The sequence below is a fragment of the Zingiber officinale genome, chromosome 6A, assembly GCF_018446385.1.
Source record: "Zingiber officinale cultivar Zhangliang chromosome 6A, Zo_v1.1, whole genome shotgun sequence".
Lineage (NCBI taxonomy): Eukaryota > Viridiplantae > Streptophyta > Magnoliopsida > Zingiberales > Zingiberaceae > Zingiber > Zingiber officinale.
The window spans coordinates 70859643-70873868 of NC_055997.1; the positions used below are offsets into that span (position 1 = coordinate 70859643).

Below are 14226 nucleotides of genomic sequence, written 5' to 3' on the forward strand. Positions count from 1 at the left end.
CTGATCAGGGACTGATCAGTGTGAATGAAGAAGAGTCAAGTAGGTATACCTGACTGGATGGAAATCCTGGTGAGTGAAGCCAGGTGAAAGTCCTAGTGAGTGAAGCTAGGCAGTATGAAAATCCTGGTGAGTGAAACCAGGTGAAAGACCTAGTGAGTGAAGCTAGGCAGATTGAAAGTCCTAGTGAGTGAAGCTAGGCAGATGGAAATCCTGGTGAGTGAAGCCAGGTGAAAGTCCTAGTGAGTGAAGCTAGGCAGTATGAAAATCCTAGTGAGTGAAGCTAGGTGAAAGACCTAGTGAGTGAAGCTAGGCAGATTGAAAACCCTAGTGAGTGAAGCTAGGTGAAAGTCCAAGTAGGTCAAGAGAGTGACCGGATACTTGGCATGAAAGAAAAGTACAAGTGGGCCAAAAGGGATTGACCGGACACTTGGTGAGGGAGTCCTAGCAGGTCAAGGGAGTGACTAGATGCTAGGCATGACGTACCAACAGGTTAAGTTTGACCGGATGTTGGTTTGGGAGGTTTGGGACTTGGTTTTGGGCAAAAACCAAGCTCTGGATCGATCAGTGGATCGATCCAGACCTTTCCCAGCGATCAGAAAGCCTCTGGATCGATTAGTGGATCGATCCAGAGGTCCCAATCGATCAGTGGATCGATTGGGACGCTGCTGGTTCGCGCGATAAACGCTGGATCGATCCGTGGATCGATCCAGGCATTTTCTCCAGAGCACAGAGGCGCTCTGGATCGATCCGTGGATCGATCCAAAGCCTCCCCGATCGATTGGGAGTTTTCGAATCGATCGGGATCCGACCGTTGCGTCGTATTTGAGCTGCAGGCGTGCGATGGCTGCGGTATATCTCTTCACCGATTCATTTCAGATCTTGACCAGCTTCTCCACAGCTCTTCCCAAGCTCGAGATCGCCAGTTCTTGAAGGCTCTTGGAGGTTCTTCCAAGTCAAGAGGCGGATCAAAGCAAGAAGAAGAAACTAGGGTTAGGGTTTTTGCTCTCATTGTAAGCTTGTAAGCTTGTATTTCATTACCTTTCCCTTTCTTCTTGTATTGAGTCTTGTAGGGCTTCTCCACCCTTGGTAGTTACCATAAAGGAGAGTTTTATTAGTGGAGGGTGTGTGTGTAGGTGTGGATCCTTGGACTAGTCACCTCTTGTGAGGTGGATACCAAGTAAACCAACCGTGTTAGCGTTGTGTGGTTTGTTTCTGTATTTTCCGCTGCGCATCTTTGAAGAAACAAGCAACGACGAGCACCTAGCACGCGACGAGCTATTCCCCCCCCCCCCCACCTTTAGCTACTTTTCGCTCCTAACAATATGGACCATAGTCCATATTGGATTCACTCTCCCCACCAAAGAAGGTGTACTCATCACCTATGACAAGTGGGATGCACAAACAATAAGGACATTCGAGCCAAATGCAAAAGCAACTTACATTCTCCTATGCGGACTAACAAATTCAGATCTTGATCGAGTTGGAAAGTTCAACAATGCTAAGGAGCTTTGGGAGAAAGTGCTCAAGCTTTATGAGATCCCTTCAGAGTTAGAAGATCGAATAGAACCTGAGTCCGAATTTGAAATTGAATCCTCAGAGTCAACCTTCGAACCAGACTCAGAAGAATCAGAGCAAACCGATATCATAGCACTGATGGCCAAAGACGAGATATCTGAATCTGAGTCTGAATTTGAAATGACAACAGTCAAGGGGGAGGATCCTATCACGGATCTAAAAGGTAAAATTGTAAATTCAAATTGTAAATCTCTCATAATCTGTTTTAAGTGTAGGGAGAGAGGGCACTATAGAAACGAATGCCCCACTCGTAAGACTCAACCGGCACAATCGGAGGAGAAGGAGAAAATGATCAGGAGAGGGAAGAAATACATCAAATGCTCCAAATGCAAACTAATGGGTCACTGCAAAAGACAATGCCTAGAAAGAAGACCTAAGAATCCAGAGGGAGAAATCAAGGTTAGTATATTTACATTATATGAAAATCTAGTTTTTGCAACACATTATCGCACTAGCTTATCTAATCCTACTTGCTCTAGTATAGATTTCTCTTCAAAATTAGATATGCATGCTAATAATGTAATGAACAAAATTAATTCAAATAAAAATAAGAAATTAACTCTTAGAAAAGTAGAAATACAAAATAATATTTTAAAAGATAAAATTGATAAATTAGAGAAGATTGTTAATAATTTAGTCAAATCACTAAATCTAGACTTGGGTTATAAATCTAAAGTAAAACTTAAACAGTACAAACCAAGTTATAATCAAGTACCTTTTATTTACTTAACTTAATAAAACGTAAATTAATAACATAGGAGGAGGCTCCAGAATAGCTGGCACCTCCGAAATTAATCCACCCGATAATGGTAAACAAGAGTAGATTACCCGGCAGGGTAATTAAGGTTAGATTAAAATATGTTAGGTTTAACTTAACCAACGGTACTAGTGAAGTTTTTGGATGATAGTACGTTAGGGAAGCTTGGGCATCGCATGTCTAAGAAGATATGGCTTCGACCTGGTGCATTTGGCCAAGTGGAACTAACCGAAGCTACCCTTAAATGGATCCTAACTAGTTAGACCAAGGTTTAGTATTAAGTTCAATGGGTAGGACTATTTGGAAAACCTCGAAGGCATGGTTACTTTAATGAGTTCCTTGTGACTCACCATAGCCCAGAAGTTTATCCAAAGAATGCTTACTTGTTGAACCCAAAGCTAAACCTGAATCTAACACAAGGTTAAACAAAATCCTTAAATTGAACCTCAATTCATCTCATAAAAATTATAGGATTCCTTGATTGAAAATTTAGATCGGGTGAGATGACTAAGTAATTAAAAACAAACTGATAATTAATTCAAATTCAAATGAATTTCAAAAATATTTAAAAATCTTTTCAAAATCAATTTCAAAATTATTTAAAAATCTTTTCAAACTCAATTTCAAAAATCTTTTCAAACTCAATTTCAAAATTATTTAAAAATCTTTTCAAACTCAATTTGAAAAATCTTTTCAAAATTATTTAAAAATCTTTTCAAACTCAATTTCAAAATTATTTAAAAATCTTTTCAAACTCAATTTGAAAAATCTTTTCAAAATCAATTTCAAAATTATTTAAAAATATTTTCAAAATCAATTTCAAAATTATTTAAAAATCTTTTCAAACTTAGTTTCAAAATTATTTAAAAATCTTTTCAAAATTCTTTTAAAATTCATTTGAAAAATCTTTTCAAAATCTTTTAAAACTTCATTTCAAAATTATTTGAAAAATCTTTTAAGAAATCATTTAAAAATTATTAGAAAAATATTTGAAAAATTATTTTTAAAATCTTTTAAAATTTAATTATTTGAAGAATCTTTTAAAAATCATTTTAAAAATCTTTTAAAACAAGTTATTTGTAAAATCATTTGAAAAATGATCATTTCAAAATCATTTGAAAAATCCCTTGAAAAATTAATTTCAAAACTACTTAAAAAATTATTTGAAAAATCATTTGAAATATCCTCTGAAAAATTAATTTCAAAATCCTTTTCAGAAGTTATTAAATTCTTTGAAATTCTAAACTCAATTAATTTTTAAATCTTCAAAATAATGGTCACTTATTTGGAATTCTAACTGATATTTTCAATGTTGTAAATTAAAGTAAACTCCATCTCATACTCACTCATATGCTAAACATGCTTGTTAATCTAGAATGAGTGAGATGAAAAATTAGGAAAATAATTGTTTAACCTCTCATGCTTGAACTCTTGAACTCAAAAATTTATTGAGGCATTAATTAAGGGGGAATGATTTTGAGTCGGTTTTAAAATTAGTTTTTCTTTAAAAATTTTGACTTGACCTTAAAATTAAAAACTATTTTTGGCATATCTTCGAAAATTCAAGCTATTTTTAACTTAGCTTTAAAATTAAAATTATTTATGACCTGACTTTTAAATTATAACTCCTCTATAAGCTAAATGTTTTCAAAGCTAAGTATTTAATTAAGTTTTCTCTAACTAAACTTAGTTAAATTATTTTCTAAACTTAGCTACTTGGCAAGATATTTTCTCAACGCAATCATTTTTAAGCTAAAAACATAGCTATGTATTTTCAAATTTAGCTAAATATTTTCCAAAGCATTCTCAAAATTTCAACAAAACAATTTTTTTAAAAAAAAACTAAATCTTTTTGAAATCACAAAAATTTGTTAAGTTACTGTTTAAAGACAAAATAACTTTATCTCAGCTAAAAGTATCTCTCAGGCAAAAGGAAGAATTTTGCTTTCAAAATTATGATTTCACCTAGCTAAAAGTCTTACAAGAAAAACTAAGTGTTTATCAAAAGTATGCTTAACCCTCTATTTTTCTCTTTGAAAGATAAGATTGAAAATTATCTTTGAAAGTTAAGCTAAGGCCTAGATTTTCTTCACTCTCTTGGGTATTTTGATATATGGCAAAGGGGGAGAGTAGGAAGAAATTCAAAGAAAATTATAAATTAAAATTCAAAGAAAACTAAAACGAAAATTTTGTTGTGAATGTGCCTATGCTTTATTTATGCCTGTGCTTATTTATGCGTATCTTTATTGCATTTTTACTTAACTTTGAATTTCGGTTGCCATAATCAAAAAGGGGGAGATTGTTGGTGCAGTAAGCATCCGACGATCGAACCTCAGTTTTGATAATGGCAAAGGGATTCAAAGTTAAGATTCCTTGTTATCTAACGTGGTTAAATAAGGTTTCAGGAAATTCCTAACTGTGGTTAGGCAGGGGAAAATCCTAAGGGGGGGTAACCTTAGGTCCTAGGGGGCGGTAACCCTAGGTGAAGGAAAACCATAAGGGGGGGCAACCTTAGGTCCTAGGGGGCGGTAACCCTAGGTGGAGGAAAACCCTAAGGGGCGGCAACCTTAGGTCCTAGGGGGCGGTAACCCTAGGTGGAGGAAAACCCTAAGGGGCGACAACCTTAGGTCCTAGGGGGTGGTAACCCTAGGTGGAGAAAAATCCTAGGGGGCGGTAACCCTAGGTCCTAGGGGGTGGTAACCCTAGACGGAAAGTCCAGTCGGTCTGGAGGATCAGACTGGCATCAGGTAAATCTCCTGAGTGGAGTAGGTGAGGATGCGTTCCCCGTAGAGGGAACAGTAGGCGTCGGGTCGACCTAGGGTTTCCGGTCGGGAATCTGAAGTCAGACTCGGACAGTCCAGAGACTGTCATTATCACTTCTATTATGTTTTATGTGCTAACTTTGTGCTGCAGGGTATATTTGGGATTAATGTATCTTGCAGGGACCAAAGTGCAAAGATTAACCTCTGATGAACAGTGTCTGAGACGCCTCCATGGAGCTTGGAGGCGCCTCGGGTGCAAAACCTGAGCTGGCTGCGAAGCAAGCTTCAAGGCGCCTTGGATAGGCTGAAGGCGCCTTGAACACGTTGATGAAGGCGCCTTGGAGAGGTTGGAGGCACCTTGAACAGGATAGAATTCGACCAGGGCGGTTCTGATCCACGCGGGTAAGACGGCCAGTCTGGAGGCGCCTTGGAGTGGTTTAAGGCGCCTTGAACATCCTTTATAAGAGGGGTTCGAGCAGCAGCAAAAGACAACGAAAGAAAAAGCTTCCTCGTGCTGTGTTTTGCTCAAGTATTGCTTCCGAAGTGCTGTTGCAACATTCCGACGACCCGGAGCTCAGATTTTTCTACCATTGTTGTCGGTATAACTTTAATTACAGTTACATTTGTAATTAGTTTGTAATAATTATGCGAGCTTATAGTTGTTGCCCACGGAAAGCGATCAAGGATCGCGGACTTCGAGTAGGAGTCGCCTTAGGCTCCGAACGAAGTAAATCCTCCTGTCTCTGTGTGTTTGTCTTCTTTATTCCGCTGCATTTTTACTTCTCCGATAGTTTTTACGATTCCGATAATCGAACAAAATAGCCACGAGCACTATTCACCCCCCCTCTAGCGCGTCTCGATCCAACAAAATCTCTTTATGGTTTGAAGCAAGCCCCAAAGTAGTGGCACGAAAAATTTGATAGTGTTATGCTATCGTTTGGCTTTGAAATGAATGACTCTGATAAATGTGTGTATGCTAAAATGAAAGGTGATAATTGTATTATCTTATGTTTATATGTAGATGATATTCTACTTTTTGGTTCTAACCTTTCTATTATTAATGAGACTAAGGCTCTCTTAAGTGATAAGTTTGATATGAAGGATATGGGTTGTGCTGACATGATTTTAGGGCTGAAGTTGACTCGTTAAACTGATGGAATAGCAATTTCTCAGTCACTCTATGTTGAGAGAGTATTAAAGAAATATGGCTATAGCCAAGTTAAATCTGTTGTCACACCCTATGATCCTTCAAAAACTCTCCACAAGAATAAGAGTGGTGTGACAGTGTCGCAATTAAGATACTCACAAATAATAGGTAGTCTAATGTATTTAGCAAATTGTTCTAGACCTGATATTTCTTTTGCTATAACGAAATTGAGCAGGTTTACCAGCTGTCCAGACAGAATGCATTGGGATGCATAGACAGAGTACTCAGATACCTAAAAGGCACTATATCCTTGGGCTTGAGGTATGGGAGATTCCCTGCAGTCCTGGAGGGATATAGTGATGCTAGTTGGATAGTTGACACTGCTGAGTGTAAAGGCGTTACTGGTTATGTCTTTACACTTAGAGGCGGTGTAGTTACTTGGAGGTCTGTTAAACAGACGATTATAACCCGTTCTACATCTGAGACAGAATTGTGTGCTTTGAATACCACAGTAACTGAAGCTGATTGGCTTAAGGGTCTTCTTTCTGAAATTCCCTTGATGATGAAGTCAATACCTTCTATTTCAATACACTGTGATAATCAAACAATAATAGCTCAGATTAGAAGCTCCAAGTATAACCAGAAACAGAAGAGACGTGTTCGAATAAGATTAAAGTCTATTCGTGAGTTAGTGTCTCTTGGAGTGGTGTCATTGGACTTTGTAAGTTCAAAAGATAATATTGCTGATCCACTCACTAAAGGACTTGATTCTGAAAAAATCAAGAGATCCAGTAAGGGAATGAGACTGAGGCTTATCCTGGTTTCACCTATAGCGACAACCCAACCTATCTGATTGGAGATCCCAAGAAGTAGATTCAATGTGGTATAAACAAGTTATAAGGGTGAACCGTAAGCATCAAATTGATTGAGATGTAATCTCATAGTCTCTTCCCTGGATAGATGCTTGACTACTAGTAAGGATGAGCTTAGGAGCTCTTAATGAGTTCAAGGTCTTAATGACAGGATGCTCGTAGTACATCCTTGGAGAACTCACCTATGTAAGTGTAACTGTGTGGCCACAGTGTGGAGGGTCTAGGCAACTCTCCTTAGTACTTATGAAACAAGATTCGGTGGCATGGCCGTGATGCACCAACCCAGAAGGATGCAACCGTCGCCCGTGATGAGTTGTTACCAATTGATTTTCACATATAAAAGGTTTAAGTTCAAGACTGAGTTCACTTCAAATCTATATGAATAAGATTGGTGTACTTAGGTGAAAATTCAAACCGAAAGGTATTTTCACTAAAAGCTCATTGCAACCAAGCCTCAGGACAAGTATCTGTTTTTCGACAAAAATAATTTGAATTAGTGGGGGATTGTTGAGTTTTGAGTTTAATTCAAAATATTTTTTTTGGTTTTAGTTGTAATGCATTTAGTCCCACATTGCTAAGCCAAGAAGGTTGGAAGAGCTTATATATGGATCCCTTCCATCCTTGCTTAGCAAAGTTAAGGGGACCTACACGCATGCGCGGGTCGAGCCCAAATCAAGTGGTTTCGGGGGGTTCGAGCCGGAAATCCATAAACGGGGCGTGACGCACGTGATCATCGCGCGCAAGGGGGTGCAAATCCCCAGCTCGTGGGCCTCGCGCTTGCAGGCGACCTGGTTTATTTTTGCCAGTCTCTGGTTTGGTCTGGTTCTTGGTTCTGTCCCGAGCGTGAGGAAGCGCACTTGGGTTTGGTCCGCACGTGAGGAAGCGGCGCACCTGCCCGCGCGTAAGGAAGCAGCGCATCTATCCCGTGCGTGAGCAAGCAACGCACCCGTGTGTCAGGAAGCGGAAGCGACGCACGCTTTGCTTCGTGCACTGCTTCAGAGTGTATAAATACACTGCCTCTGTTCCTGGTTCAAAAAACACCAAAGCATTTTGCTTTCTCTCCTTCACTCTCTCTGTCTTCTTCCTTACCGAGAGTCTGTCCTGAGGCTTGGTTTATAGCGATCTGAGTTTTAGTCCGAGTGCGACGTTCGTCTTGGAGTGCACCTACGGACGACGCGAGTGGTTGTTGGATCTTGGGAGAATTTTACCGGAGAGCCTCTGCATCGTGGGCGGCAATAAATTCTCTAAAGACAGTCGGCACGCCGACGTTTCAACCGGAGATACATTTTCTCGACCTCTCTTTTATTTACCTGTTTATTGCATGCTTGTTATTTTGGTACAATTTTACTACTGTTAGTGCTCTCGTTTAAACAACAAGAAGAGCTAGCAAACACCCTAGTTCAATTAGTATGTACCCAATATAAGTTGGCATTAATGAGATCAAGACAAGATATGCTTGAATAAATTCTGAACCAGTTGGCACCGAAAGCATTACAATTCTTGATCCATGATTCATCTTCAGTTCCACCTTCTCCTCCTTGATTTTAGCATTTGATGTTTTGAGTTCTTTTGTTAGATTTGTGAATTTGGATGTTAACTTGATGTTGTGTTGAGTAACTTGTTAGAACTATGTTGCTTATTGTTGTGCTACTTGTTGTTTTGAACTTTATTTGTTGTGCTACTTATTAGAACTATGTTACTTATTGTAGTGCCACTTGATGTTGTAAACTTGTTGTTAGAATCATTTTACTTATTTGTTATGTAACTTGTTTGTAGAGTTGTATGAGTTGTTTGTGAATGTTTTTTAATTGTTGTGAACATGATAATCTGAATGTTAGAGTTGTTTGTGAGTGTGAATTTATACCGGATATGAATGAAAATAAGTAGTTAATTTTTTTTTAAACAAAAAAGGGGGTGAATGATGAATTATGATTAATTCGTCGTTAACCCGGTTGTTTAGCGATGAATCCAGATAATTTCGTCACTAATACATTTGATATATCGCATCGTATTGTAAGTTTGGTGGCGCTGTTATGAAAATCAGCAATGAGGTTTGTTTCGTCGCTAACCTCAAATGTTAGTGACGAAACATTAAGTTTATTCCGTAGCTAACCAGCTTTGTTTAGCGATGATTTAGTATTGTTTTCATTGCTAAAAACAATCATTAGCGACGACACTACCTTAATTCGTCGCTAATTGTTTTTGCCTTGTGACACTATTAGCGACGACAAGTTTATTGTGACACTATTAGCGACGAATATTTATTGTCACGATATAGGTTTAACGATGAAATTCTATATGTTAGCAACAAAAATTTTCATCGCTATTATAATGATTTTTTATAGTGACTGCAAATTAGATAATGCCCCGAAACAATATTTCCTTCTTTAAAAAAAATAGATAAATTATTCTATAAAGAATATTTCCTTCTTCTTATCAAATTCTCTTGAACAATATGCCAAAAAAAAAAGTTCCATCAATATTTAGTAATAATTTGAGTTTGTTAAATAAAAACAATTTTACATTAAAAATTTACCAATAATAAATAAATTGTCATAATTGATAATTATGTATTGTTTTTCTTCAATTGAGGATTATTTAGGTTCCCGTTCCAGCAATTACCAATATTTATATATTTAACATATTATATTTAAACAATAAGTCTCTTCAAAATTCTAAAACCAGTATTCATTTATTGTTATCCAATAATTAAATTTTTTCCATATCATTTAAAATAAAATTTTCACCTCAGGCACGCATTCCTTTAAGCAGATAATTAAGCTGGCTTAAATTATGCATAAATTTCTTGCATCTATATCTTGAAAATTAATTATAAGTTGCATAAACTAGCTAATCATGAATAAAAATCTTATTGTTTTTACCATCTCTAAACCTGTTATTTGCCCCTTTTTTAAAAACCAAAACAATAAATGCGTGTATATATATACATTTCCAATTGTTAACCGAATTCTCTATTTATTAGCATTCCTTTTTAAAAGATTGTTTTTCTTTTAAAAGTGTTTGTGGATGTGAGTACTTCACATGAAGATGGATCACAGGGGAGGATCACAAGGTCTAATTTTATTAACTCTTTGTGCTCTTCTGTATCATTCAGCAGCTGTAGATACATGGCATTTGTCTGAAGTAGAAGAGAAAGAGTTGGAGATACAGCTCAAATCCTTGAACAAGCCTTATGTCAAATCCTTCCAGGCAAGCCACACCATCTTCTCATATTTAGATATGTTTAATCTTTTCTATAATTTTTTTTTAAAAAAATTGATCTTCATGCTTGATCTTCTCTTATCATTTTTTTTAATTAATGATATAGGATGAGTATGGGATCACATTTGACTGTGTGGATATTTATAAACAACCAGCTTTTGATCATCCTTTGCTTAAGAACCACACTCTTCAGGTAATTAAAATGATCTCAGTTAGATATTACATCTTCATCAGTGCTAATAATATGCATTTGACTATGCACAATCACACAGATTAAATCTACATCATTTTCGAAGAGCGTGAACAATAATCCATCCTCAGAAATCCTAAAGCTGCCTAGACTTTGTCCTCGGGGCACTGTCCCTATCAGAAGAACTACAAAAGAGGATTTGATCAAAGCAAAGCAAATCCAACAATCCCAACTCATAAATCTGCAAGATACTACTGTTCCAACTAAAGCTTTTGTAAGTCTCTACAACTGTATATATTTGCAAGGGTTTAAATATTCTATGTCCCATGGGATGCCTAGTTGACTAGTTGACTAAAAGGTGACGGACTCGTTATAATAAGACAAGGGATCAATTCTCGGTTGACATATACTCTCATGGAAAAAACACATCTCCCACCCCTAGCCAGCTTGGCGGTCGGCTGTAAACCGACCCTGTAATTTTTCTCTCTTCATGTAATCTAGGGACCGACTATAAGAGCCACCCAGTAATCACCTTTGGCTACAAAGGGTTTAAATATTCTACTCTCAATTTGTTTTTGATCTATCGATATACAAATTATTCTGCAGACTGCTGGAGTGAGATTTTCTACTCAGAATGGACCAGCCAAGTTTTATGGCATATCAGCTGATTTGGATGTTCAATATCTTTCCGGTATATTGGATGATCAAACAAGCGCAACACACATCATTGTCAGTAAAGGAGAAAGAGGTCCTCTGGCATACCACAACGTCTTACAAGCCGGATTTCATGTTGGTATTAATCGCAATTAGTGAAGCTCATGACTTCTTGTTGCATTCAACTCATTGCTTCTGATCTGCCTTATAGGTTCATCACGCAGCAGAGGGAGACAGCTTGACTCACTTCTTCACTTATTGGACTGTGAGTTTTTGAATCTTTTATTCTTCATGGTTAACTTAAGTTCATGATCATAACTTGATTTTGCGTTGTGGTTCATGCATATATTTAGTCAGATGGGTATCAGAATACTGGTTGCTTCAACTTTCTTTGTCATGGATTCGTCCAAACAAGCAAAAGGTTGGCTCCAGGCCAAGTTTGCACCATGGGCTACTTGTACCTCAATATATCTAGGGTAATAGAAATTGAACTTTCAGTTCTTTCACTTTTGATGATTTAGAAAGGTTGTTGCTTGTCAGATATATGGATCATGCTTGTCTTTTACAGGATCCACATACATCGAACTGGATGTTGTACAATGACCTAGAACAGATTGGCTACTGGCCGAGGGAGATCTTGAACAACATGGCAGATTCTTCTCAAATTCAACTGAGTGCAACAGCTAGCTCTCCTATCAATAAACCTAGTCCTCCGACGGGCAATGGGAAAATTGGTGGAGCATCTTTTAAGAGTATCAAAATTACAGATGGGCGGAATAATCCATACCCCCCATCCGTTCGCAATGCAGCAGCATTCAACGAACTCGGCAGACCCTTCTATGAAGCCGACTACAATCAGGGTTGCTGCTTGTTCTACGGTGGCCCAGGAGGATGGAAGTCATGAGTATAATGATACAAATCACTTAGCGCAGCTCTAAGGAGATGTATGTTGGAAAAGTGAATGAAAATGGATGAATAAGAGTACTCCAATGTGTGGGAGTTTAGTCTCGTTTGAGACTTTTGTGACATGAAAGTTAATTATATGAATCACAACCCTTGATGTTGGGAACCTACATGGGTGAAAAGCTGTCACATTGTGCAAAAAAGGCGGGTTCCGCCGCCCAGCGGCCCCCTAGGCCTGGCCCCACAGGGATCCTAGGAGGAGGTAAATCAGCGGTGAATGCTGGCCCGGTTAAAGCGATGAAAAGCTGTCACATGCACATGCCCATAGAGGATGCAAATCCTAGTCTCGGATTGCATTAAACGTAATTGACATCCTATCCGAGAGTGACCTATGGGCATCGAATGCCAATTTTTCTTGCTTGCTGAGTGTAACAAATATATTAATTATCGATCTGAAATGGTCAAACGTTAATGGGCTATTGATAGTCGGCTGCTGACATTTCAAACCAAGCGAGCGAAGGTAGTTGATACGGGTTAGGTTAGATGGGCCGAGCGAGTGAAGGAGGAGCTTAAGTTTAGATAGACAGGAAAGGTATATAGTCGGTCGAGTAAAGACCAAGCGAGTACTCACGTGATCATATATGCTCAATCGGGCAAGGCCCGCCCAAGCATAAAGGTATTTAGCCTTATATATAACTCTTAGCATATTACCGGTCGACTACAGGCCGAGCGAGCACCCACGTGCTCATATATGCTCGATCAGGCAAGGCCCGTCCGAGTATAAAGACATTTAGCTTTATATAATATTCTCAGCATCTTACCGGCTTACCGCAGGCCGAGCGAGCGCCAACGCGCTCATATTTGCTCAATCGGGCAAAGCTCGCCCAAGCATAAAGGCATTCAGTCTTATATATAACTCTCAGCATCTTACCGGCCTACCGCAGACCGAGCGAACGCCCCCACGCTCATATATGCTCGGCCGAACAAAAACCCGCCCGAGCATAAAGGTATTTAGCCTTATATAATATTCTCAATATATTGTCGGTCGATCGCAGGCCGAGCGAGCGCTCCTGCGCTCATATATACTTCACCGGGCAAAAACCAACCCGAACATAAAGGCATTTAGCCTTATATAATATTCTCAGCATATTACCGGTCGATCGTAGGTCGAGCGAGCACCCTCGCGCTCATATATGCTCAGTCGGGCAAAGCTCGCCCAAGCATAAAGGCATTCAGTCTTATATATAACTCTCGGCATCTTACCGGCCTACCGCAGGCTGAGTGAGCGCCCCCGCGCTCATATATGCTCGGTCGGGCAAAAGTCCGCCCAAACATAAAGACATTTAGCCTTATATAATATTCTCAGCTTATTGTCGGCCGATCACAGGCCGAGAGAGCACTCCCATGCTCATATATGCTTGACCAGGCAAAAGCTCGCTCGAGCATAAAGACATTTAGTCTTATATAATATTCTCAACGTATTGCCGGCCGATCGCAGGCCGAGCGAGCGCCCTCGCGCTCATATATGCTTGGTCGGGCAAAGCTCGCCCGAGCATAAAAGCATTCAGCCTTATATATAACTCTCAACATCTTACCGGCCAACCGCAGACCGAGCGAGCGCCCTTGCGCTCATATATGCTCGGTTGGCCAAAGCTCGTCCGAGCATAAGGGCATTTAGCCTTATATAAGACTCTCAACATATAACTCGCCGACAGTAGGCCAAGCGAGCACCCATGTGCTCATATATGCTCAGTCGGACAAAATCCCACTCGAGCATAAAAGACAGGTTCAGCATTAAGTATTCTTAACAGTATACACGGCTGGCTTGAACGACCGGCCGAGACAGATTCAACAGAAGGTAGTCTGAATAGTATATACGACCGGTTTGAATGATCGACTGAGACATATTTAACAGGAGGTATTCTAAACAGTATATGCGGCCGACTTGAACGATAGGCCGAGACAAATTCAACGGAAGGTAGTCTAAATAGTATATACGATTGTTTTAAATGACCAATCGAGACATATTTAACAAGAGATATTCTGAACAGTATATGTGATCGGCTTGAACGACCGACCGAGACATATTCAACAGGGGCATTCTTAACAGTACATGTGGTCGGCTTGAACAACCGGCCGAGACA

General features: G+C 39.0%; 1 protein-coding gene across 1 annotated transcript; it reads left to right on the forward strand.

The window, feature by feature from the left end:
• Nucleotides 1-10161: 10161 nt before the first annotated feature.
• On the forward strand, nt 10162-12083 carry LOC121994908. Its single transcript, XM_042548791.1, has 7 exons — nt 10162-10186; nt 10229-10323; nt 10442-10528; nt 11132-11314; nt 11391-11444; nt 11533-11655; nt 11748-12083. Exons 1-7 carry the CDS (start codon nt 10162-10164, stop codon nt 12081-12083), a joined length of 903 nt encoding a protein of 300 aa, XP_042404725.1.
• Nucleotides 12084-14226: the final 2143 nt, after the last annotated feature.